Source organism: Chinchilla lanigera, unplaced genomic scaffold (assembly GCF_000276665.1).
Source record: "Chinchilla lanigera isolate Chin_1 unplaced genomic scaffold, ChiLan1.0 scaffold00158, whole genome shotgun sequence".
NCBI classification, from domain to species: Eukaryota; Metazoa; Chordata; class Mammalia; order Rodentia; family Chinchillidae; genus Chinchilla; species Chinchilla lanigera.
Window position 1 is genome coordinate 936,500 of NW_004955559.1, and position 23,335 is coordinate 959,834.

General features: G+C 48.7%; 1 protein-coding gene across 4 annotated transcripts in view; it reads left to right on the plus strand.

Annotated features, from left to right (window-relative positions):
* Positions 1-23,335, plus strand: part of Vrk3 (vaccinia related kinase 3) — a 34,946-nt gene that overhangs the window by 3,447 nt on the left and 8,164 nt on the right. For 3 of the 4 annotated variants that reach the window (XM_005412796.2, XM_005412799.2, XM_005412797.2), the window contains exons 2-12: positions 4,338-4,400; positions 8,990-9,129; positions 9,980-10,129; positions 11,416-11,610; positions 14,161-14,225; positions 15,408-15,474; positions 16,439-16,523; positions 16,784-16,889; positions 18,792-18,884; positions 21,178-21,310; positions 22,526-22,646. In XM_005412796.2, the coding sequence (XP_005412853.1) occupies positions 8,991-9,129; positions 9,980-10,129; positions 11,416-11,610; positions 14,161-14,225; positions 15,408-15,474; positions 16,439-16,523; positions 16,784-16,889; positions 18,792-18,884; positions 21,178-21,310; positions 22,526-22,646 (1,154 nt within the window). In that variant the 5' untranslated portion in view covers positions 4,338-4,400; position 8,990. Of the gene's footprint in view, positions 1-4,337; positions 4,401-5,857; positions 5,886-8,989; positions 9,130-9,979; positions 10,130-11,415; positions 11,611-14,160; positions 14,226-15,407; positions 15,475-16,438; positions 16,524-16,783; positions 16,890-18,791; positions 18,885-21,177; positions 21,311-22,525; positions 22,647-23,335 lie in introns of those variants that run through there. The other variant, XM_005412798.2, reaches the window with a different exon arrangement.

Genomic DNA, 23,335 nt, shown 5'->3' on the forward strand with positions numbered 1-23,335 from the left:
ATTTAAGAAATTCTTTCTTAAATAGTACCTGTCTTGAAGCTCAAATAATCTTGACAGATTTTAAAACATAGTTCACTGAATTTTTAAGACAATTTATACCATCATAGAGCTTGGATACTCAGACCCAATAATTCTTAATGTGGGTCTGTGGTCAGTTCCAAAGGAATCACCCCAAATAATAATGAACATTTACTACTTTTACCACTAGGATATAAAATGTGGAAAAATACACTCTGGATGTTTGTTTCAAGATATTTCAAACAGACTTATAACCATTACACGATTCTGCAACAGCTACAGTGCCAAATGATTATTATATTTGGGGGCTGGGGATTTAGCTCAGCGGCACAGCGCCTGCCTGGCAAGCGCAAGGTCATGACTTCGGTTCCCTGTACCAAAAAAAATTAGTCAGTAATGGGAAGTATTATGCTAAGCATCACTTTATTCGGTACAAGTAGCACTGTGTAGCTAATGGAGTTATCAAGAATCTACCTTGGTAAGAGAGTGAATACTGTACTGACAGATATTAAAATACAGAACTCTAGAGTCCACTATTGATTGGAATTTTGAAATTTCTTTTAAAATGAGGCAAGTTTTGTGTTTGCTGGATGTTGAATGTTATTCAGAAGAGATACTACAAAATAAAAGGCCACATCACAAAAATGGCAAAATACAACACATAGAATTCTGAATGGACTTTGAATATGTTTAGTGTTTAACCCTAAGCTACCAAATTTTGCAACTTTGTGTTTTACTCTACGTGGCAGTGTTACACGTGCCAAGTTAAAATAATGTTAACGGTAATGGTCTAAAGCCACCAGAACAGAAAGAAACCAGAGTCATAAACATGCCATGCCGTCATCACAGTTATAGAAAAGATGCTTTTCTTTTTTGCCATTTGAAACTCACAGCTATGAGAGAGCAGATACTTCAAGTTTAAAAAAACAAAAACCATGCAGAGTTAACACTCAGTGTTATATTATTACCTTACCTACTTTAAAACCCAAAAAAGTGGGCAAAGTAAGTTTTTTTCCTGCCTTGCAACTCTTCTGGTATCTCACCTGGACCTAACTTTGAATGCCTTTGCTGGTAACACCCGATCTGATCTAGCATAAATCTACTTATCATCTTCAAAGATTTTGCTGCACAAATCACACTCCTTTGTCCTGCCAGTGATTATGTATAGTGTAGTATAAATTCTAAAACATCTTGCAAATATTCAAAATTCTGGCTGTTGAGACACACCTGGCGGCAGGTGATTATAATAAGAAATTTTGAACCTATATTAGATGGCCTTAAGTGCTAAAGAAAAATAAGGAAAAGGGAGAGAGAAGAGAATTGGGGATGGGAGTTGCAGTTTATATAAGGTGGTGAGGGAAGAACTCTTTGAGCTGAGGCCTGAAGAATAAAAAGCAAAGTAGTCACAGAGGAAGTGTGGGAAGAGCATTTCTGGTGGAGGGAATGCAGGGGCAGATGTCTTGGGCTTGGAATCACCTGGCCCTGGGCCACTTGGTTAGAAATGAATGGAACAGAATCATTAGAATAGTTAATGCTGCTCAAGAGCACACTATGGGTTGGCGCTATAAACTTCAGAATCCAAGAGTAAATGCCCATTTGTTCTCAACTTACAAATGCAAAAACAGGCACAGAGGTGTTAAAATTCTTTCTGGGGGGAGTGTTATGGGATAGCTTGGTGGTGGACCACTGTCGAGCGTGCCTAAATTTAATCCCCTGCATTTAATCCCCGGCACCACAACAAGAAAAAAAAAAAAAAGCCTCCACCAGTAAGCGGCAGAAGCAGGATTCAAACCCAGCCAAGTTCATGGTCTTAACCACTACATCTTTCTCTTTTGAAGCAGAAAAACTCTTTGGAGATTATGCAGCCAGCTAAGTAATTCTGTCTCTGAGCTTTTGGTCTCTGGCTTGCTGTCTAGGCTTGCCTGCAGGGTGAAAATGTGCTGACATGCTGGGGGCCTCTCCTGCCTTCTTGGCAGGTTTCTTTCTGTGGAGGAGATAATCCATCTATTCACTATCAACTCTTTGCGCTGTGCTAGGCTTGATCGAAGCTTTGGGCACTGGTGAACAAGGCTGACTAAAGTCTCTGCCATCTGGAAGCTTCCAGTCTAGCTAGAGGAGTCAGCAGCAAGTTTGTCTGGGGACAACAGGCACGTTGGAGAAAGATAAAGTGGGGTAAGGAGGAGAATACCCTGCCAATAAAGCACGTCAAAGAAGTTCTTGCTGAGGAGGTGGTGTTTGAACAGAAATGTAGGTGAAGTGATGAGGGAGTGTGCCATGAGCCCTAGGGGAAGAACTTTCTAGGCAGAAGGGGATGTGCAGGCCCTGTGGGCAGAAATGTGATGGTCTTGTTTGGGAAAAGGCAAGGAAGCCAGTGTGAGCAAGGGGAGATGGCCAGAGAGGGAATGAGGAGATAGCAAATCATGTGGCGCTTCATAAACCTTGGTAAACATTTTGCTTTTACTCTGTTCAGAGTGGAAGCCTTTGGAGGGTTTAAAGAGGAGGGACAGGGGCCAATGTAGATTTTCAATGGATCCTACCCATTGCTGTTTTGAGAACAGACTGTAGCAGGGAGGGTAGAAGCAAGAATCTAGTTAGGTGGTAACTCGTAGCCCAGAGGAGCACAGGAGGACCAGACGAGGCTGGTTGCAGGGTGTCGGAGCTGAGGGCTCCGTAGTTTAAAAACCCAGTATCTCTCCTGGCCTGGTTCCACACGCAGCATCCGCTTCTTGATGCAGATCTTTGAGAATGTTCTGATCTGCAGCCCTGCAAAGCCAGTCCCGCTCTTCATTTTCATTTTATAAGTCGGTACCAGGTTAAGAACATGAGCTTTAGCTTTGAGTTCACGTCCCACCACTTTCTAGCTGAGTGGCCCTTGAGCATCCGTTTGTGGGCCTCAAGGATGGGGTGATTTTCCTTCTGGTCCTGCCACTTGGAGGAGCTTTGAGGCCTTGGGCAAGTCTGTGTCCCTCTCTGAGCCTCTGCTGCCACAGCTCCTTAAAGGGAAGAGTCATTCTTGGAAGGTGGTTACAGGGATTACAATCTGCACATCTTGAACTCGAGATGGGAGCTCTTGTTAATTAAGTGATATGACTTCTCTGTGCTTTCCAGTGATGGCGTAGATTACCCCGAAATGCAGTGGTGTGAAAGGGCCATTTATCAAGCTCATGTGACCCGTGGGCCAGGATTTCAGAGTGAGCACTACAGGCTGGTGTTTTTCTGCTGCATGACATCCACAGCCTCAGCTGGAAGATTCCAAGGCCAGAGTTTAAATTACTTGAGCTTTGTTTCCTCCCATGTTCAGCTGCAGATGCTGGCTGTTTCCTGGGGATCCCTGTTCTTGTCCATCTGGGCTGCTTCATGTGGTCTCCCCACCCAGGCTATTTTAGGCTGCCTAATAGTGTGGAACCAGGGCCATGGGTGTGCGCCTGAGGAAGCCAGCCACAGTGCAAGTTGTAACCTTCATGTGACACAGCCTTGGAAGTCCTATGACATCACTGCTGCCCATCCTTTCTCTTTGTTGTTTTTTTTTTTTTTTGAACCGGGAATCGAACTCAGGACCTCACGTTTACCAAGCAGGCGCTGTGCCACTGAGCTATATCCCCGGAGGGACAGGGGCCAATGTAGCCGTCTTTATTGGTAGGAGCTGTCACAAGCTCTGCCCAGACCCTGAGGGGAGGCACCAAAGCCTGCCTCTCGGTGAAAGGCATTACCACATTCTACAGAGCACACAGGACTAGAACTACTTTGTGGCATCTGACTTCTTTCTGGAAAATACAGATGCTACCCTCCTACGAAAGGGCTGGGCGTGCCGCTGAGGTGTGTAGCACTTGCTTAGCTGAGTGAGGCTCTGGTTTAATGCCTGGAACCAGGGAGGGTGGCTCTGGAACCTGCCTCTTGGGCTGTGGTATGGAGTAAATCAGTAATGCACTGTAAATTCTTTCTGAAGGCCTCTTCTCCAGATGCCCATATCTTACTTCCTGACTTCCCTCAGTGATCCCTTCCCTGACCTCTTTGTGTTGATACTGACCTGCCAACCTCGGTAGCATCCCTTTTCCTCTAGGGTATTTTATTGTCCCTGTAGTGCTATCTCTGCCTGACCTATTCAACAATCGCTTGCTCATTTATTAGTGTCTTCCCTCACCGGCATGTGTTTCCTGTCTCATGCCTGGCAGAAGCCAGGAGCTCAGGAAGTCTTTATTGACTGAACGGCCATGGCACTTCCTGGCTACATGGCCAGTGCCTAATAAACACGAACTCTTACCTTTTACTTATTTGGAAAATGAGCCCAAGTCAGTATCTCCACCCTTGTTCACTTCCAGGGCACTGTCAAGATGGAGTTTCCAGCCCAGTGAAACCAAGGACCAGACCGTGACCCCATAAAGGTACCATCCCCTCAGGCACAGGTCCCTGAAGGCCTGTTCCCCACCACAGCCCAATCCTGCTATCCTCCCCACCCCTGGTTGCTGCTGGCAGATTTCCCTCCCAGGAGGAGCCTTACTGTGGGCTTGGCAGGGCTCGCCTGGTTTAGTGCTTGCTCCTTCCTGAAGGCCATCTTTATCCCAGGGCAGTGGCACCTAGAGAAAATCTACTTAACATGGAACCACTTAAAACCACTACAGACCAGACATGGTGGCACACACCTATAATCCCCGCACTCGGGAGGCTGCAGCAGGAGGATCATTGTGAGTTTGAGACCAGCCTGGGTTACAAAGTGAGCTCAAGGCCAGCCTGAACTGCATAGCGAGACCCTGTCTCAAAAAAAACAAAAACAAAAAAAACAAAACAAAAAAAAACTACAGATTTCCAAACTGGATTTTTGTTTACATAAGAAATCAATCAGAGTCTTGGGGTATTATTAGTCAGGCTTGGCTAGGCTATGCCACAGTAACAAACAACCCCCAAATCTCAATAGTGTAACACAATCACAAGTTCTTTCTTACTAATTCAATCTGGATGACCGTCTAGATCCAGTTTTAATCTTGTAGGTCCAGGATCAACACCTAGGCTTACGATTTATCACAGCCTGACAGGAGAAAGGGAAAGAGGCAGTGAGCCCCCTGAACACAAATGCTCCCTACTATTTATACCTTTGAGAAGTCAGGAATGTCCATTTATTTATTTACTTATTTATTTTTTGTGTTTTGAGACAGGGTCTCATTATGCATTTCAAGATGACCTTGAAACTTTGTAGCCCAGCTAGCCTCAAACTCACAGTGATCCCCCTGCTTCAGCCTCCCAAGTGCTGGTATTAGGGGTGTGTAGCACCACACCTGGCCGGGGACATCCCTTTAGATGTTATCACATGAACAGTCAGTCTCCAAAACAACCAGTCAGAATTCCAAGCCTCTTGTAGGTAAAGGCTACTTAATGGTCTTTGTAGCCCAGGTGTTTTACAGGCATCTTTTGAAATAACAGAAGGGCAGTTTTTTGTTTCGTTGGTTTGGTTTGGTTTTTTGAGACAGGCTCTTTCTGTGTAATGCACGCTGGCCTTGAACTCATGACAATCCTTCTGCCTCAGCCTCCTGAGTGCTGGGATTACAGGCACACATCACCTTACTTGGCCAGAAGGGTAGTATTGTAGTCAGGGTTTTCAAGGGCATAGATTTAATATAAGACACATAATTTATAGGACTATTTTATAATGTTCACCCAAAAAGTTGAATGCAGAAGAGTGCACAAAATCTGATGCACTAGAGACCCAGAGAATCCAGCTGAGGGCCTGGATCCCACAGCAACGTCCTGCACGAGTCCAGCTGAAGACCTAGAGCCCATGGCAGTTTCCTCAGGAGTCCAGTTGGAGGCCTGGAGAACATGACAGTGTCTCATGGGAGTCTATATCAAGGATCTGCACTGAGAAGTCCCCAAAGGTCAGTGGTGAAAGCTAGAGAGTCTGTGCCAGCAGGATGAAGGGTCTGTGCCAGCAGGCTGAGGGATCTGCACTGGAGCTAGGAAACGATGCCCAAGGACCAGAGCTCCCCCAAAGAGAACTGCAGCCATCCTCAGTGACAGCAAGGACCTGAGCTTCTCTGAGAATGAGAACAGCTGAGTTCGTATCAGGAAAGCCAGCATAACAGGCTTCTCCTCAAGAATCAACAGCACACCATCTTCCCCTCCAGTTCTCCTTTTATGCCATTGACAGCAGTCCTCAGGTGGGCCGTACACACCCAGCACCACACTGAGTGAGTTCAGCTGGGAGTCACAGTTGCCCATTAGTTAACCCATCACAGGCAGTGTGATGCTAGAGCTTGGATTGTGCTCTTCTATAGCCTGGTAGAAGACAGTCTATTTTAGTTGCTCTTCCATTGACTTTTTTTTTTCTTTTTGTACCGCTAATCGAACTCATGACTTCATGCTTATCAGGCCAGAAAGGCACTTATGCCACTGAGTTATATCCTCAGCCCTATAGCCTGGTAGAAAGAGGAACCCTTTTCTCCTCCTCTGGCTGAGGTTCTTTTCACCAGCTACTTGGACAGCCTGTGGTTTCTAAGAACTTGCTCTGGAATTCTGTAAGTGAGCACCAAGAGGAAACAGGCCCCCAAAAGCCCTGAAGTTACAATATGGAAAAAATAAAGGGAAAAACAGAAATATGAACAAATAGAGTATAGTACATGAGATCATGAGCATGATATAATAGTAGCAATCCCTAATATAAGAAGCTCCCTGGGGAGTGGGTAGAGGACTTGCCTAGCACAGCGAGGCCCATAGTTTCATCTCCAGCACCACAAAAAAGAGAATGGAAGAAGGAAAGGAACAACAGAAGAAAGAATGTAAGAAGCTTAAAAAAAAAAAGCGAAGAAAGCTGTCTGTGGCCAGGTCCTGTCTCAGCCCTTAAAGTAAGTGTGTTCACCTGACCTCATCAGCCATTCTGTATGTGGGCACAGAGAGGTTAAATAATTTCCCAGCACACAGCAAGCTGGAAATTCAGATCCTGTTAGCCTGGGACTGTAGTGGCAGATGAACTGATTTCCACAGAAGACCGAAGGATTCAATTTTAGGGAAAAACAGAATTTATTGAATTTAGACTGGTCACCGTACATCCCTTACTAGCAGGTCAGGGGATGTCAGTGATGGCCTTTCTTTGTTTCAACTGTAAATACACCTTTGGTTTCTGTGGTAACCCATTGGAATGTTGTAGCCATTGACACAGGTGGCCACACGTTTTTCTTGTCGTGTGTGACTGGGTCAGACCCAGGTCATGAGCCCAACCACAATGATATACTTTCTGCACTCTGTTCTGTGTGTTCCCCTTTAGATAACCATACATTTCCTTTATGGTTATAATTTTTATCTAGGGCCAGGGAAGGGATGCAACAACCCAGGCAAGGTCATAGGTGGTTATCTGGGCCCAGGTGTTCTCTGTCCTTAAGGAAACATCCCAGGGCAAAGTTAACCCTCTGGGATGCTTCTCAAGACACATTTGAGGCTTGTACTAAGACTAAGACTACTTTAATTTAAGAATCAAATGTTAAGAGTCGCCATCCCTTACAGGACCAAAGCCTGTGATTTTAAGGATTCCACTTTCAGCATTTGCAGTAGAGACCAATCTTGACTGTAAATAAAGAGAGTTTAATTAGAACTTTTTCTTGCAAGGTGCATAAGTCAGCTTGAAGTCACCATTACAAAATACCAGGGTAATTGGCTTATTCTAAAAAGGTTTACTTAGCTCACAGATCTGCAAGTGAATGGCCCTGTTGCTGTGGGCTTCCAGTTGGGGTGCCGGATGGCAGTGGCAGGGTATGTGTGGCAGAGCTAAGCTGTGAACATCACCAGGCAGGAAGCAAAGAGAAAAAGGAAGAGGCTGGGGTCCCATGGTCCCTCACAGGCCACACCCCAATGACCTAAGGGCCTCCCACAAGATGTCACCTCCTAAAAGTCCACTACCTCTCAGGAGTACCACTGTGGGGAGAACACTTATCCTGGGCATAGCCCAAGATAATGAAATCATGGATGCGTTTATTTTAACTTCTATTTCAATATTCCAATTTTTGATTGATACCATACACTAAGTCTCAGAATATATGAATAAAATCCCTCTTTTTTTCTTCGTTTCCACCTCTTCTTTGTTAAAGATTTTCACTTGAAGTACCCTCTGTACTATCATCCTTGCTAAATTTCTTTTCCTCACTTACTAACTGACCCAATCTCCATTTGTTGTGGGGTCTGTGTGTGATTTTGTTTTTAATTTTCAAGAAGTACCAGCAAATATTTCAGTGATACGCAAAGCATAGTGAATACTGTATTGAGCACTTCTTCACTTCAGTTAGTTAGGATAGGATAAGCTGTGCTGCAATAACAAGTCCTGAAATCTTGGTGGCTTCATACACCATAAGTGCCTTTATTGATCCTAGGATCCTAGTGTGGACTGGGCACTCCCTCTTCATTGTGTGGCTAGGTTGCCTGGGGCTCATTGCCTCCATGACCATTCCTACAGGTGAAAGGTAGATGGAGGAGATATTCTAGCCAGGAAATCACTTCTACCCAAACCTACTGCCCAGAACTAGTCATCTGGGCCCAGCCTTGCTACAAAGAAAGCTGGGAAACATGGAGGACCATGTGGATATTTGTGGAGCATCCACTGTTTCTCCAGTCTCCAACATGTGGTTTACGAAATGAGCATCTTGGACACCATCTCAGAGACCCTGGCAACACCTCCTCCATGCTTATTCTGATGTGAACAGTTTTCTGCCATAACTCTACTTGACCTCAAGTTTCCCACAGCTTCTCTGAGTTCTGCTGCTTCATTTGGGGTTTGTTCTGCTTTGTACCTGCGCCATTAGGGACAGGTGGTTGGAGGCCCAGTGCAATGGGCCGGGACTCATTTCAAAAGCGCCCACACTGGGGCATGTATTTAGGTGGTGCTGACTTCTGTCCCTTGCTCAGCTCATTCCCATGGGGAACTTGGAGGGCTACTTACCAGCTAGATTCAGTTTTTCTTTCAGTTTCCTGTATCCCCTTTATTTCCATTTTATAGCATGATCTCCTTCTGTCCAGAGTGTGGCAAAAATATTGAAGCAGCTTTCAAATTCTGCCCCTACTGTGGAAAACCTTTGCCTACAGAGGAGCATGCAAAGTCCCCAACCTCTGTCAGACCACTTGTGTCATCCTTTCGAGGTAAGAACTGGCAAGACAATAGAGACTGGGGGACCAGGCAAACGGCTGGAGAGCTGTGGAAGTTTCTGCCAAGTAGATGACACAGTATGATTTGCATTTGCAGAGGCTGTCTGCCTGTGTGTTATGTGAAATAGCCTGAAGTTAGACAGCTGTCCCAAAACTCCAGGGGCCAGTCATGCTGGTGGAGTTAGTGACAGCTGAAAGGATACGATTGTGTCTTTGTCAGTTCACAGAGATATCAGGAAACAGGTCAACAGAAACAACAGACTACAGAATCGCACTGCCAAGACCACAGACCTTAGCATTATCAGATGCAAATATTCACAAAGCATATTTAATATGTTTAAAGAAATAACAATAAATTGGCAGTATAATGAAGTGAGCTAGTATTAACCAGGCAGATTTGAAGAGGAACCAAATAAAACTTCTTTAATATATGTGTGTAGAGAAATGGCTAAGTAGACATAGCTGCAGGGAAAATTAGTGAACTGGAAGATAGATTTGGAGAATTTAAACTTAGACAAAAGCACAGAGGGCAAAATGGTGGAGGATATAAAAGAGAAGCTAGCATTCTGGGAGGCTAAGGTAGGATGATTGTGAGTTTGAGCCCAGTCTAGGCAACTGAGTAAGATCTTATCTGAAAATAAAAATAAAAAAGAACTGGGAATAAAGCTCAATGTGAAGGCCTGGGCCATCTCTAGCATCATGAGGGGGGAGGCACACTAAGGCCCATGGAGGAGAAAAGATCTAAAAGAAAGGAACTACTTGTTGGTAGCTGGTAGCGGAAGAAGTGAGCCTTGCTGAGAAGGGCCTTGTAACTCCCATCTGCCTTCTTGTTCTCTTTCTTCAGGCTCAAAGAGAGAGAGTAACTGCAGTTCTGAAATCTCTCCCAAGAGAGTGAAATGGTCAAACATTGTCATCTCTTCCCAGTCATCCCTCCTCTGTGATGGTCGCAATGCTGAGTCTGAAGATGCCGTGAGTTCTTCTGAGAAACCCAAAGGTCAGAGTTGGGGTGGATCTGACCTAGATAGGCAAGGATGGCTTCTCTGACATTTGAGACAGAGCTTCCAGAGCCCCAGCTGGCATCCACCCCTGCCTGGACCCCTCGCAGCACCTTCCCCAGCCTGGTCTCCCCTCCAGGCCATCTCCACATGGTCCCCAGGGGCCTACGCACAGACAGTGCTGCCCTGGCGCTTCCTCCTCCCAGCCCTACGTTCCCATCCCCCACTGTCCTGCTGTCAGCTGGCGTCTGGACAGCCCGTGTTCCTGTGTACATGAGACTCGCTTTGGGGGACTTTCTTTTTTTTTTTTGTCTTTTTGAGATGGTTTCACTATGCAGTTCAGGCTGGCCTTGAACTCACTTTGTAGCCCAGGCTGGCCTCGAACTCGAAGCAGTCCTCCTGGGTGCCGGGATTACAGGCGTGTGCCACCATGCCCAGCTGTTGCGAGACTCTCAACCTCTGGGCTTTGCTGAGTCTGTTCCCTTGGCCCTATCATCTCCTCTTATTCCTGGCCTGTGCCTATTTCCAATACTAGGAGGCTCGCACCTCTAGGAACCCTCGCCTGAGCACCCAGGGCCCTCGCCTAGGCCTCCTTGTCATCCCCAAAGCCTCTCTCCAGCCTCACTCCTGTCCTGCACATGCTTTGCAGATAGGGGCTGGGTGTGCCTTGCCCGTCTTGTCCCAGCCAGTGCCAGGACACCAGAGGCTGAAGACCGTTTGCCTATCTCCTGCCCACTGAGCCCTGAGTGCCTCCTTGCTCCTGGTTACCCTGGGGTGCCTTGGGGAAATGGTGGTTGGGAGGAGTGAGGTGGGTGCTATTGCCATTTCCTGCTCCTACCACACCACCTCACTCTCTTGTCAGCCCCTTCAAGGGCCGCATCTCCATCTGACACATACTCGGCACAGGGCTGAGCCCTGCTGTGTGTGGTGTTTTCAGGTTAATGTCTGGTGGCCTTTCCCCTTTGTTTTCCTCTAGCAAAACTCATCCAACAAGACTGAACACTAACATCCCCTCCTCCAGGAAGCCTCCCTTGACCTTCAGACAGTCACTTTCTCCTCTGGCCCTGATGTCCCTCTATGCAGGCTAACTAGGTCAGACTCCCCCACCACACTGGGAGCTCCCGAGGGACGTGACCAGGGTCATCACACAGAGGACCTTGCCCAAGGCAGTCCGGGAAGCGTTTGCTGACTGCAAGAAAAAGTCAGCATGAGTGTTGTTCCACTCCCCATCGAACTATCCTCTCCTGGATGCTGCCTTTCCTTTACTGCAACCCTCCTCCTGCAGGGGCCAGGAGTGGACCCCCTTCCCCCAGAAGCAGCCCACAGTCCACCAGGCGAAGCCCTCAGACGCTGAAACGGAGCCGGGCAACCACCTTGCTTGAGGCTTTGCCCTCAGGGACAGAACTGACGGACAAGAACGGGCAGCGCTGGAGGCTGGGATCCCTGCAGACCAGGGACGACCAAGGCATTCTCTATGAAGGTGCTGTGCCCAGGCAGCCAGGGTGGCCCAGGGCAGTGACCCTTCCTGAGGGTGGGGATGGAGGCCACGCTGGTCGCTGTAGACCTGCCTCTGGCAGTCTCAAAGGCCCAGACTGTAAACTGACCCACCTGCAGGGGCTGGGCAGGTCCTGTGAGTTTGCAGGCTGGAGGAGGGTGGCCGGGGAGGGTCGTGCACCTGGCCCATTGCAAAGCACTCACTCCACCCATGGTGGCTGCTGGGAGTGCAGGCCAGGGGGCCACAAGAGAAGGACTATCCTGGCCGGCCTGCAGGGACAGCGTGGACCCCACCCAAAACTGGGTCAGATGTTGTGTTAACTGTTCTCATGTTGCTGAGACAAAATACCTAATGCCCAAAACTAAGGAAGGAAAGGTTTATTTAGCTCACAGCTTGTGAAAGTTTCAGGCCATCAGCTGGCTCCAAGGCAGGGTGGCAGGGCCCAGGGGCAACACTTCAAGGAGGCGGGAGACAGCAAAAGCAACAAGAGCAAAAGAGGGGAGAGCAAGTCGCTTTTCCTCCTGTATATTGTAGGCAGGCTGCCTGCCCTTGGGTGAGTATAGCACCCACACTGTTACTGTGCCCTCCCTTTCCATAGGCTCAGGCTGTTTACAAAGTAAGGACCCTGCCCCCCTACTAAATCACTTAGTTAAACTTTTTTTTTTTTTTTTTTCCTTTTTTGAGACCGGGTCTCGCTATGCAGTTCAGGCTGGCCTTGAGCTCACTTTGTAGCCCAGGCTGGTCTCGAACTTGCAACAACAATCCTCCTACCTCAGCCTCCTGAGTGCTGGGATTACAGACATGCGCCACCACGCCCGGCCTTTAAACTTCTAAACTTCTCAAGTTGACACAGTGAACAACATCCTAGAGTGGTAAGGGCATGTCCTCTACACCCTAGGATGAGAACTGCTGAGTTACTAATTAGTTAAGCTTCTAGACTTCGCAAGTTGACACAATGATGCAACCACAACAGATATTGAGAATGACAACAGGGCCCACGAGCCAAGAGGATATGACAGATTTGTGGCTTCCTTAATTCGGGTCTCAGTGAAGAGCAGGCTGGGCCTCCCACATGTCCAGAGTGCTTGAAGGAGCAGGGAAGGAGCCCAGCCTTGGTTTCATGGTGTCGGCAGGTGAGGTTTTCCACACACAGGCCAGTGCCTCCCACCCAGGGTGTGAATCTTCCACCAGCTTGCTGAGCACGGTGACACATGCCTATAATCCTAGCACTCTGGGGGGCTCAAAGCTGGAGGATTGCAAGTTCCAGCACAGCCAGAGCAACTTAGCAACTTAACAGAGGCACTTTCTTTAAGTAAAAAAAAATAAAAGAGACAAGATGCAGCTTAGTGTGAAGGCCCTGGGTTCAGTCCCCAGCTACAAAAGAAAGAAGGGAGGGAAGAGAATGGCTCTTCCATCCTTGGCCAGATGTGGGACTGGAGGGGTGTGGGCAAGAAGCAGGGCTTAGAAGCTGAGTAGTCAAACCTCAAATAATGGAATCCCACTCTGTGGCAGTGAGGGAAATAACAACGGCAGCAATCTCAGTGTCAGCAGTACTTAACATTGATTCAGTGCTTGCACAGGGCCAGGCACTCTTTTGTGTAGGTATTTTGTTGGCAATTTTTAAACTGAGATAACATATAACATAAAAGTCATTATTTTAAAGTGTACTATCCAGTGGCTTTTAGTATATTTACAGTATCACACAACCACCACTACTGTCCTAATTCCAGAACATTTCCATCACCCCCAAAATAAATCCAGTACCTCCAGTAAGGTCTGAATGTCCCCAACAAAACTCATGTTGAATATTATCCCTATGGGGAGCTCATAAGAGGTAATCGGGTGCCTGGAAGAGGCAGTCAGGTGCCATGAGGCCTCCGCCCTTGAGAAAAGAGATTCACCCACTCAGATTCACGGTCAGTGGGCTCTGGAGCAAAACAGCCTCGGCATAGTTCTGTGCGGGCCAGAGGGCTGTGCTTGTATGTCCCTCTTGATCGTGAATTGGATGTGGGTTGCTCAGGATGTGACGTTGAGTATGCACCTACCTCTCCCAGCCACAGATTGTGGTAACACATGGGGATTGTCATCTCCAGGGAAGACTGTCAAGAGGTGCAGGGTCCCAGATTGTTATGGGGACTGGTTCTCTGGCCAACTCGGCCTAATGTGTAGCTAAACCCTGGGTCCAGAAGGACAGCAGGTGTGTTGGTGTAGACCCAGCAAGCGCCTTGCATCATGAGGAAATGCTGGGGACCCTTCCTTTCAAAATCCACATCCCAAAGCCCTGATTCTCAGCCTTAGAGGACAATCTCGGGCCTGCAGTGTTAACTCTATCCTGTGCCCAGCTAGATGGCCACAAAGGAAGAGGAAGAGAAGGGCCTCTTCAAAAATAGAAAGGAGCAGGTTCTGCATACCAAGAATGTGCTTGTCTGCGGGAACCAGGGAACGGGAACCGCTTCTCACTGCTAGGAACTTTGTGGACCATGACCATGAACTCTTGGGTCATGACCTTGATCATCTGTTTCTGTTCCTCCGTAGCTGAGCCTGCCTCTGCCCTCCCCTGTGAGTCAAGCTCTCAGCAACACCAGTTCTCCCTCAAATTGGTGAGTAGCCCTGAGCAGGGAACCTGGGGCTTTGCAGATGCGTTTGTGAATCTCTGAGCCCCTCTGTGAACTAGGAGAACTTGGGATGTCCATGGTTGTTGGGAGTGGGACCCTGAGAAGGGCAGGGTCCCTGTTCCTCCTCTTGCGGGGCTGTGGGAAACCCGTGGCCAGACGTACCCCTGCGCCATGTCACCAAACAGGGACATCCCCTCTCAGCTTTTGAGTTTCCTCAGCAATGAAGAATTCAGAACATGTGCATCATGTGACCCTCCTGCAGCTATGGTCTGCCTCGTGCATAGCATGTATCTATTGAGCACCTACTGTGTTGGATCTTGGGGTGTGAGGCAAATAAAGACAGGAGACAAAAGCTGGGTCAGGTGGAGGCTACCTCTTTACGCTGGAGGACTGAACAACAATAGTAGGGGCATTTACTTATGCCCTTGCAAAGTTAGTATCAGGAGAGGCAAGGTTGCCTAGTAACTAATGACTGAAATTGTCCAGGCAGGATGTTTTTCTCAAGACTGAGGTAGCTTGGGTCTGTCCTGCTTGAGGCACCCTGGGTCTGTCCTGCCCTCACTCGTATGACCAATTTCCAGCTCCACCCGCTCGCAGCATGTGGGATCACCACCAGGCCCCTGTTAAACTTAATGCAGAATTTAGTTAGCATCAGGTACACAGTGAGCACTTTGGCCATTATCACTGTGGTTACCATTGCCACAGAGAAGCAGAAACAGAGCCTCTCTCTTACACCATCCAATCAGCATTTCCTGAGGCCCAGAAGGAGGTAGTACTGAGTTATGAGTCTGGCACAGGGGCAGGAGAAAGGGAAAGGGAGAGCCTGTCCCCCTCTGTTAAGAGCATAACCTGGAAGTTGCCCACGTTTCTTTTGCTCGTGTTCTCATTGGCTAGCACTTAGTCACGTGATCAGCCTCATTTCGCAAAGGATGCTGGGAAATGTAGTTTTTATGTGAAGGCTGCCTGTCTAAGAAAACTTTGTGGATCCTGTCATAAAAATGCATATGAACTGGAAGATGGCTTGCAGTGTCGGATAGTGCTCATGTGCAGCACCCTGAGGAGTTTGGTCCTAATGCAGGGATTTGAAAAACCCTGGGGTCGTGGAGGAACGGGGCTCTTGTGTAAGGGATTTGAATGTAACAGCCCCTGCTCTCCTGTGTCCTCCAGGATGCCAAAGATGGGCGCCTATTCAATGAGCAGAACTTCTTCCAGCGGGCTGCCAAGCCTCTGCAAGGTATTCTGCAGGAAAGGGGTGGAGGAGTGTGTTGGGGTACCAGCTTGCACTCGGTAGCTCGCTTCTCCCTGCTGGCATGGACAGCGTGGGGACTCAGACCCACGTGTGAATCCCGTCTGTGCCCACAGCCGACTCCTGTCACCCAGGGGCCTCGGGAGACAGGGTGGGGCTGGCCAGACCAGCTCTTATGAGCCAAGTTGTACATTTTCAGGAGTGCTCCAAGCTGGTTGTTCTATGCAGCCAAGATATTAAAAATTAAGTTATGTAACTTAGTTATATTCAACACAAAGATAATAAACACTCAAAACCTCTTCGTTTCCTCGTTCATTTTTGCGTGTGCCATTGCCGGTAACTCTTGTGGTTATTTACACCCCTGGTATCCGGATGGTGAAGTTGTTGGCACAGGGGTGAGTACTGGGCCTCTCTCGAAGCCCGTACCAGTCACATCACATTGGTGGCTTGAAACTGGCTGTGCCAGGAAGTGCTTATGCCACAGAAACTGGCGGAAGTGTCAGTCTGGGCTGGCTTTCCTCCGCGCAGGCAGCTGTTATGCTGTGTCAGCACAGTGGTTTCATAACAGCCCGCAGGGTCCCTAGCAGACAGCCAGAGGCAGATTCCGTGCAGCAGGGCCGGTTTCCACCCGTGTTGATCTCTTTACCTATACATGTGGACGCAGAGATTCCTCTGCTGTTCTTGTCCCTTCTGTTCACTCCAAATGTGTATGTTCCTCAGAACTCACCTGTGTTCACCTCTGCACCTTCAGGCACGGATTACAGACACCTGGGGGTCACCCACACCCACCCTGTCCCTGCCCTCTCTCACTGTCACCGCCCACAAAGATGTCGTCTCCAACAAGGAGACGCAGGGTTTGTTCTGGGCTCTGGTGTGTTCCCTGCCTGAGAGCCGGCCACTGCCCCACAGGCCTGGCCCATGCCAGGCTCTGAGTTGAGCCCGTCTCCCTCAGTGAACAAGTGGAAGAAGCTGTCCTCGACCCCACTCCTGGCCATCCCCGCCTGTATAGGTTTTGGCGTTCACCAGGACAAGTACAGGTGAGCCGTCTCACTTGTCACCCGCTCCAGCACCCTTTCCTTCTCTCCCTGTCCCGTGCCTGGGTCCAGCTGCAGCCCCAGAGCCACTGGCCAGTCAGCTGCCACCTCCTTCCCCTTGTTTTGAGCCAGGCTGTGTCCGGCCAGGCAGAGCCTTTACCATCCCCCGGTGCTGGGACCTTGGTGCTCCCCCGCCACAGTCTCCCTCAGAACCGCATTCCTCCCCACGCGTCTGCACCTCCTAGGATGCCCATGTCTTCCAGGTTCTTGGTGTTTCCCAGACTGGGGAGGAGTCTGCAGTCGGCCCTGGATACGAGACCGAAGCATGTGACCTCAGAGAAGTGCGTGTTCCAGGTGGCCTGCCGGCTGGTACGTACTAGGACCTACTCAGCATTGCAGGGCTGGCTCGCAGGGTCCTAGTTTCTCAGGCTTTTGGCTCACTGATGCATCCAGCACCCAGCACAGCAGACCAGAATGGATGGGAGCGGACTGCAGTCGGGGCCCCAGCCTCAACTTGAGGGTGCACAGGGCTTCTTAGGAGAGGTGGATTCTAAGCCAGGACTCAGGCTGAATGGGAAATAGCAAGGTGCTGGGGCACCACTGCTAAGTGGGGGTGGACACAAACATTCCATGCCAAGGATACGAGCTGAGGCAAGGCTCGTTTGCTAGTGTGTGAGGCTTGTTTGCTAGTGAATCGTTCATTCACTCCTCATTGTTGGTCAAGTAACACGCTGGGTGCTGAGCTCTGTCCCAGGGCTGTGGGGAGATGAGGGAGCACCATAGACACAGGCTTCATGGTGTTTTCGGGCAGCAGCAGTTGAGACAGGGTCTCACTATATGGCCCAGGATTTCCTTGAACTCACCATGTAGCCCAGGCTGGCCTGAAACTCACAGTGATCCTCCTGCCTCAGCCTCCTGAGTGCTAGGATTACCTGGCCAAAGCCTCGTATGTTGGAGCTCACAGTCTGGTGGGAGAGAATGCTATGAAATAGTTGCACAGCTGGGTATGGTGCTGCACACCCCTAGTCCCAGCACTCACTTCTAGAGGCTGAGGCAGGAGGCTGCAAGTTCAAGCCCAGCCTGGGCAGCTTAGTGACTTCATGAAATCCAGTCCTAAAATTAAAAAATGAAAATTAAAAAAGACTAGGGATGTAGCTCAATGTGTATGCCCTGGATTCAGTCCCCAGTACTAGAAAATAAAACAAAGTAGGGGCTGGGGATTTAGCTCAGCGGCAAAAGCGCCTGCCTGGCAAGCGCAAGGTCGTGAGTTCGGTTCCCGGTACCGGAGAAAAACAAAAAAAAAAACAAAAAAAAAGAAAAGAAAATAAAGTAGTTGTGCATATTGTGACCAGTGCTCAGAGAAGTGTCCCCTGCTCTGGCGGAGAATGAGAGCAGCCAGGTCAAACAACCAGATAGAAGCAGCAAGGGTGCAACACCTTAAGTGAGCCCGCGGGCCTCTTACGCTCAGTGATGCAGGAGGAGCTGGGGCTCCGACCTGAGGGTTCAGGGAGCCAGGGAGGTGGGAGAAGAAGGGCCAGCGCGAGAAAGAGGGACGCAGAGGGGCAGGTGAGGCTGGTTGGCATCCACCCGGGAGAGGGCGGAGAGGGTGGAGAGGTCATCCGAGTAAAGCGAGCAGACGTGAGGGACAGTTACCTTGAGGCCAGGGAGGGGCTTGGGGATGTTCACCAAGCTGAGGGTCAGAGCCTGGAGCTGAGTGGAGAAGTTAGAAAATACAGGTTGCTTAACTAAGTTCTCTGGGAGGAGTGAAAACAGCCTTGGTGTACATGAGTGCGGGGTTACTTAGGCAGAGGGGCTTTAGGCGGCGCCTTCTTATCCTCCTGAGTTGCAATCAGTGAGAAGAAAGAGGAGGTAGACAGCAAGCCAAATACTACTCAGATTTAAAAAACAAAAAGAATAGTGAATATACAGTCTTTTAAAAAGAAACATACAGCAAAGACACTTTGCCATTAATCTACCTCAAGATATTCTTATTTACTTCAAATACACTTATCCCAGTGTTCTTTCCACTTTCTGAAACAATTCTGGAAGTCTGCTTTCATGAATGTCTTTAATTGCACTGTCTTGGCTGCACCTGTGCCCTGAATCGAATGAAAACATTTAGCTTTTGTGGCCGTTTTGACTTCGGGGCAGAGCCAGGAGTATCATGGTACTAGATCCGGTGGTTAAGAATCTGGTGAATAAGAACAAATGGTAATGCTTTTATTTGACAGAAACTGCCACTCAGAGGTGCTTGCTTGCTTCTTTCCCCAGCTGGATGCCCTGGAATTCCTCCATGAAAATGAGTATGTTCATGGAAACCTGACAGCAGAGAATATCTTCGTGAATCCAGAGGATCTGAGCCAAGTAAGAGCCTGGTTCTGCACCACTCTGTAAGGTCCCTGAGGGTTCTCATCTATCCCCAAATCTCCATTCATTTCACAGTGCTCACAGCAAACAAAAGATTATGGTCTGCCATATGTAAATAGCTCCTTTGAATAAATAAGGAGAGGTAAATTACTAGAAACATGGACAAAGGTTAGGGAAAACAGTTCATTAAAAAAGAAATCTGGGGCTAGGGATTTAGCTCAGTGGCACAGTGCCTGCCTGGCAAGCACGAGATCATGAGTTGGATACCCAGTACCAGAAAAAAAAAAAAAAGAAATCCACAGGTTAATTATATGACAAGACACTCAGCTTCCCTAGAAATGGAAATTAAAACAAGGTAGTATTTTTCACCATTTGGAGGGACAGAGTTAAAAATGATAATATATAATGCTGGTAAGGATGGAAGGCAGTGAGTGCAAGGCCAGCCTACATGACATAGTGAGACCCTGTCTCAAAAAAAAGAAAAATACATACACCAGATGTTTTTGACAGTGTTGGTTGTGGATTATAACCATAAAGGGAAATGCCTTGATATGTGTGTATATAGTCCCAGTAGAATGCTAATTAAATTATATTTTGAAGTAAATTTAATGGACTTTCTCAGTTTTAAATGATGAAACAACATTCTTAAACAATAATAATACTAATAGGCTTCTGTGTGTGCAATTTTTTGGTGCATGGAATGGCAGAATCCAGGACATGTCTCTCGGCATAGCTGGATCTAGGCATTCAAGCTCTTCGTTGGGAATCTGGCTCTTCTACCTCTAGGTTCTGCTTGCTTTTGCAGTGCTCGTTGTCAGGCAGATACATTCACTGCAGGTTCCTATTGCTAAAGCTTAGCAACCCCAGGATGAGCAGTGAGCCCCATCTAAATTATGTGGAGTGTGAGCAGGGGAAGGGCAGTCCCGGGAGACATCCAAGAACTGCATTAATCAGATCCTTTAGAAAAACAAAACCAAATGTGTGCCTGTGTTTGTGTGGGTGTGCCTGTGTGTGTGGAGAGAATTATCATAAGGAACTGGCTTGTGCTTATGGAGGCTGAGCAGTCCCAAGGTCTTCGGTTCACAAGCTGGAGACCAGGAAAGCTAATGTAGTCCCAGTCGAATGCCAGCGGCCTTGAGACCCAAGAATAGCCAGTGTTTCAGTTCAAGTCAGCAGGCAGTAATGACAAGCACACTCATGCAGACAGGCAGGAGGAGCCCTGTTAACTCAGCTTTATTTCTGTTCCGTCTTCCGTGGATTGGATGAGGCCCACCCCCATGAGAGAGCGCTCTCTGCTTTACACAGTCTGTGGATTCAGTTGTTAATTTCATCCAGAAATACACTCAGACACACCAGAAAAATATTTGGTCAAATATTCAGGCACCGTATGACTCTGTTACGTTAGCACATAAGCCACATGTGGTGGTACATGTCTGAATCCCAGCTACTCAGGAAGCTGAGACAGGAGGATCACGAGTTGGAGGCCAGCCTGAGCAACTTAGTGACTTAATGAGACCCTGTCTCAGAATAAAATTTTTAAAAGGGCAGGGGATGTAGCTCAGTGGTAGAGCACTGATGTAGAGCATGAGGGTGTGGGTTCAATCCCTAGTACCAAAAAAACAGCACATAAAATTGACTATCACCAGCTGAGCAGAAGTGGGTGTAGGTCCTGCATGGTCAAACCAACAGATCCGTGATCTGCATGGTAGAACAAAAGGCAGCCACAGAAAAGATGTGGTTAATTCTGTGTAGCTGGCAAATGAACACGTTTGTTTTAAAGCCAGGTAAGCTTTCTAACAACGTGTTGAGGAAGGAACTGTCTTCATCACTTTGCAAATGGAGAAATGAAAGCACAGAGAAGTTTCATGACTCACCCAAGGCTGCACCACAGGGCTGAGCTGGTGTTGAACCCAGGGTGTCCAGCTCCAGACTCTGTGTCCTGGGCCACTGCTAAAGTGCAGAAACGGGGTGCCCAGCAGGAGGCCAGGCGATGCCTCTGTGGAAACAAGAGCCTCCTGGTATACCTGGTTATTTAAAGAATGATTTGGAATAATGCCTGAGAATCTGTCATTAGTGGTCACTTCTGGGGGAAATGTGGACGTTGGTTTGGGTTCTCTTCACTTTAGACCATTCTGTGGTATTTGGCATTTTTGCTGTGAGCGTGGCTCGTTTTAGAAATTAAAACTATCTACAGTGGATGTGTCGCTTCATATTTACCGACTCCTGGAATCTCTGACTCTAGAGTCTGCTCCTAACTACCAATCTGTATGGCTTCTCTCCATGTCCACAGATGACCCTGGTAGGCTACGGATTCTCCTTCCGCTATTGCCCAAGTGGCAGACACGTGGCCTACACAGAAGGCAGCAGGAGCCCACACGAGGGGAACCTCGAGTTCATTAGCATGGACCTGCACAAAGGATGTGGTAAGAGGACAGAGGAGGGGCTTGGGCACATGACGCGTCTCATTCACGGGCAACTCTGGGAGTTCACGAGTCCAGGCAGCAGATGGGCAGACGTAGGAGAAGCTTAAAGGTGTGATGGTAAGGAATCAGAACTATGGCCAGCGTCCTGGATGCATAAAGGAAATATGGGGCTCTGAGAACACAGTTCAGCGCCTATAATTTAGTTCAGCACTAAGAACACGAGGACACTGGAGTACTGGCTGTTAGAGGGTGTGGGATTCAGCACCAAGGACAGCACCTGGCTGGACCGGGGAATCCCTGCTTTCTAGCGCTTGGGATTCAGGACCTGGTATAGATTTTGAAGATGAGAATTGCCTTAGTGTCATCCAGTTGAGGAGGCAGTTGTCTGTCCATATCTGGAGCATGGGAGTGGTGTGTGGATAAGTTATTGCCTGACTCTTCCTAGGAGAGGATGAGATGATCCTGGGGAAGAGTGCAGAGTAGAGAGCTCAGCAGATTCCATGGCCCCCTTGTCCTCAGATCCCTTGAAATCATGACTGTCCATGTATGAATCCTTACCCTCCTACCAGGCGGAGCTCCCCTAGGGGAGGGGTGGCACCTGTGCCTCCAGCATCAGGTGGCAGGAGGTTGGCACAGTCAGCACTCAACATTTGTTGACTGCTTCCCCAGAGATGTCTGAATTATGAGAGTTGGGAGGCAGAGGGAGGATGGAGCCTCGCATTCTTCTCTCCTCTCTGAGGCTGGATGCAGTACCTATCTTCCCGGGCTCCTTTGTATTCAGTTTCTGTTATAGCTTGATGGCTATGCTATTATTAGCTCCTACTGAACTGTTCAGGGCTGAGACCCAACCCACTTCCTGTGTGGGTTTTCAGCGTATGAAATGGGGCCTGCAAATGGTGCTGAGGACTCAGTGAATGAGTGCATGAATGAAAGATGAGCAGATAGGGAACGGGCTAGTGAGAGAGTAAAGATGGTGGAGTGAGCGAGTCACGGAGAGAGTGAGAGTGAGATTAGAGCCTAAGGACGACTGAGGAGTGAATGGATAGATGAATGAGATGGCCTGCATGGCTGGAAGGTGCATGTAAGCTTGCACAGTTGAGAGAAAGAAGAGGGGGAGGGAGGGAAAGAGGAATAAAGGGCAAGAAAAGGGGTAGGCAAGGACACGTCAGAGTGGAGCATCCAGACTGAGCTCTGCCCCTCCCTCTCCCTCCCCAGGGCCTTCCCGCCGCAGTGACCTCCAGTCCCTTGGCTACTGTATGCTGAAGTGGCTTTACGGGTCCCTGCCGTGGACAAAGTGCCTTCCCAACACCGAGGAGATCATGAAGCAAAAGCAGAAGTGAGTCGCGGGGCCAGCAGAACCCAGCACTGCCCGACATCCCTGCAGGTGGGGGAGGAGCTTAGATTCTAATAAGCAGGAAGGAAGAGAGCTAGCATCCCCAGAGCCAGAGTTCTCTGCAACCTCAGGCGTCTACTCTTCCCTCCATTCCAGCCAGCAAGGGGGCCTGGGCTCCTGAGCCGTGCCACCTGGGGTTGGGTTCAGGCCCCACGACTATGGGCTGTTGGGTAAGCAGCTTGACTGCTGTGATCCTTAGTGTCTTTTTCTTGGTATTATGTGCAGTTAGCACCCATGTCACAAAGCTATGGAAGGATTCAGGGGAGTCAGACACAGCTATAGCTCTTAGCACAGGGGTTATGAGTTTCTCGTACAGGACACCATGATTCATTCATTCATGGACGTACAGGCAACCTGAGCAGGTTAGGCCCAGGCCTTGCCTAAGCATCCAGCATCACCAACCGCCCAGTGGCCTTGCCGCCACTCTCTGTGCCTTTGCCGCTGCTTGTAAAACCTCCCAGTCTCACTAGTTGTAGTTCCAGAATTCAGAACCACGGACAGCGTGCGGCATAGGGTTCAGCACCATGGACAGCAGCAGGCGCTTGGGGGCTCTCCTATTCAGTACCGAGGACAGCGGAGAGCCTTAGGGTGCTGGGGTGTGGGATTCAACACCCGGGCGTAATGGGCAGCAC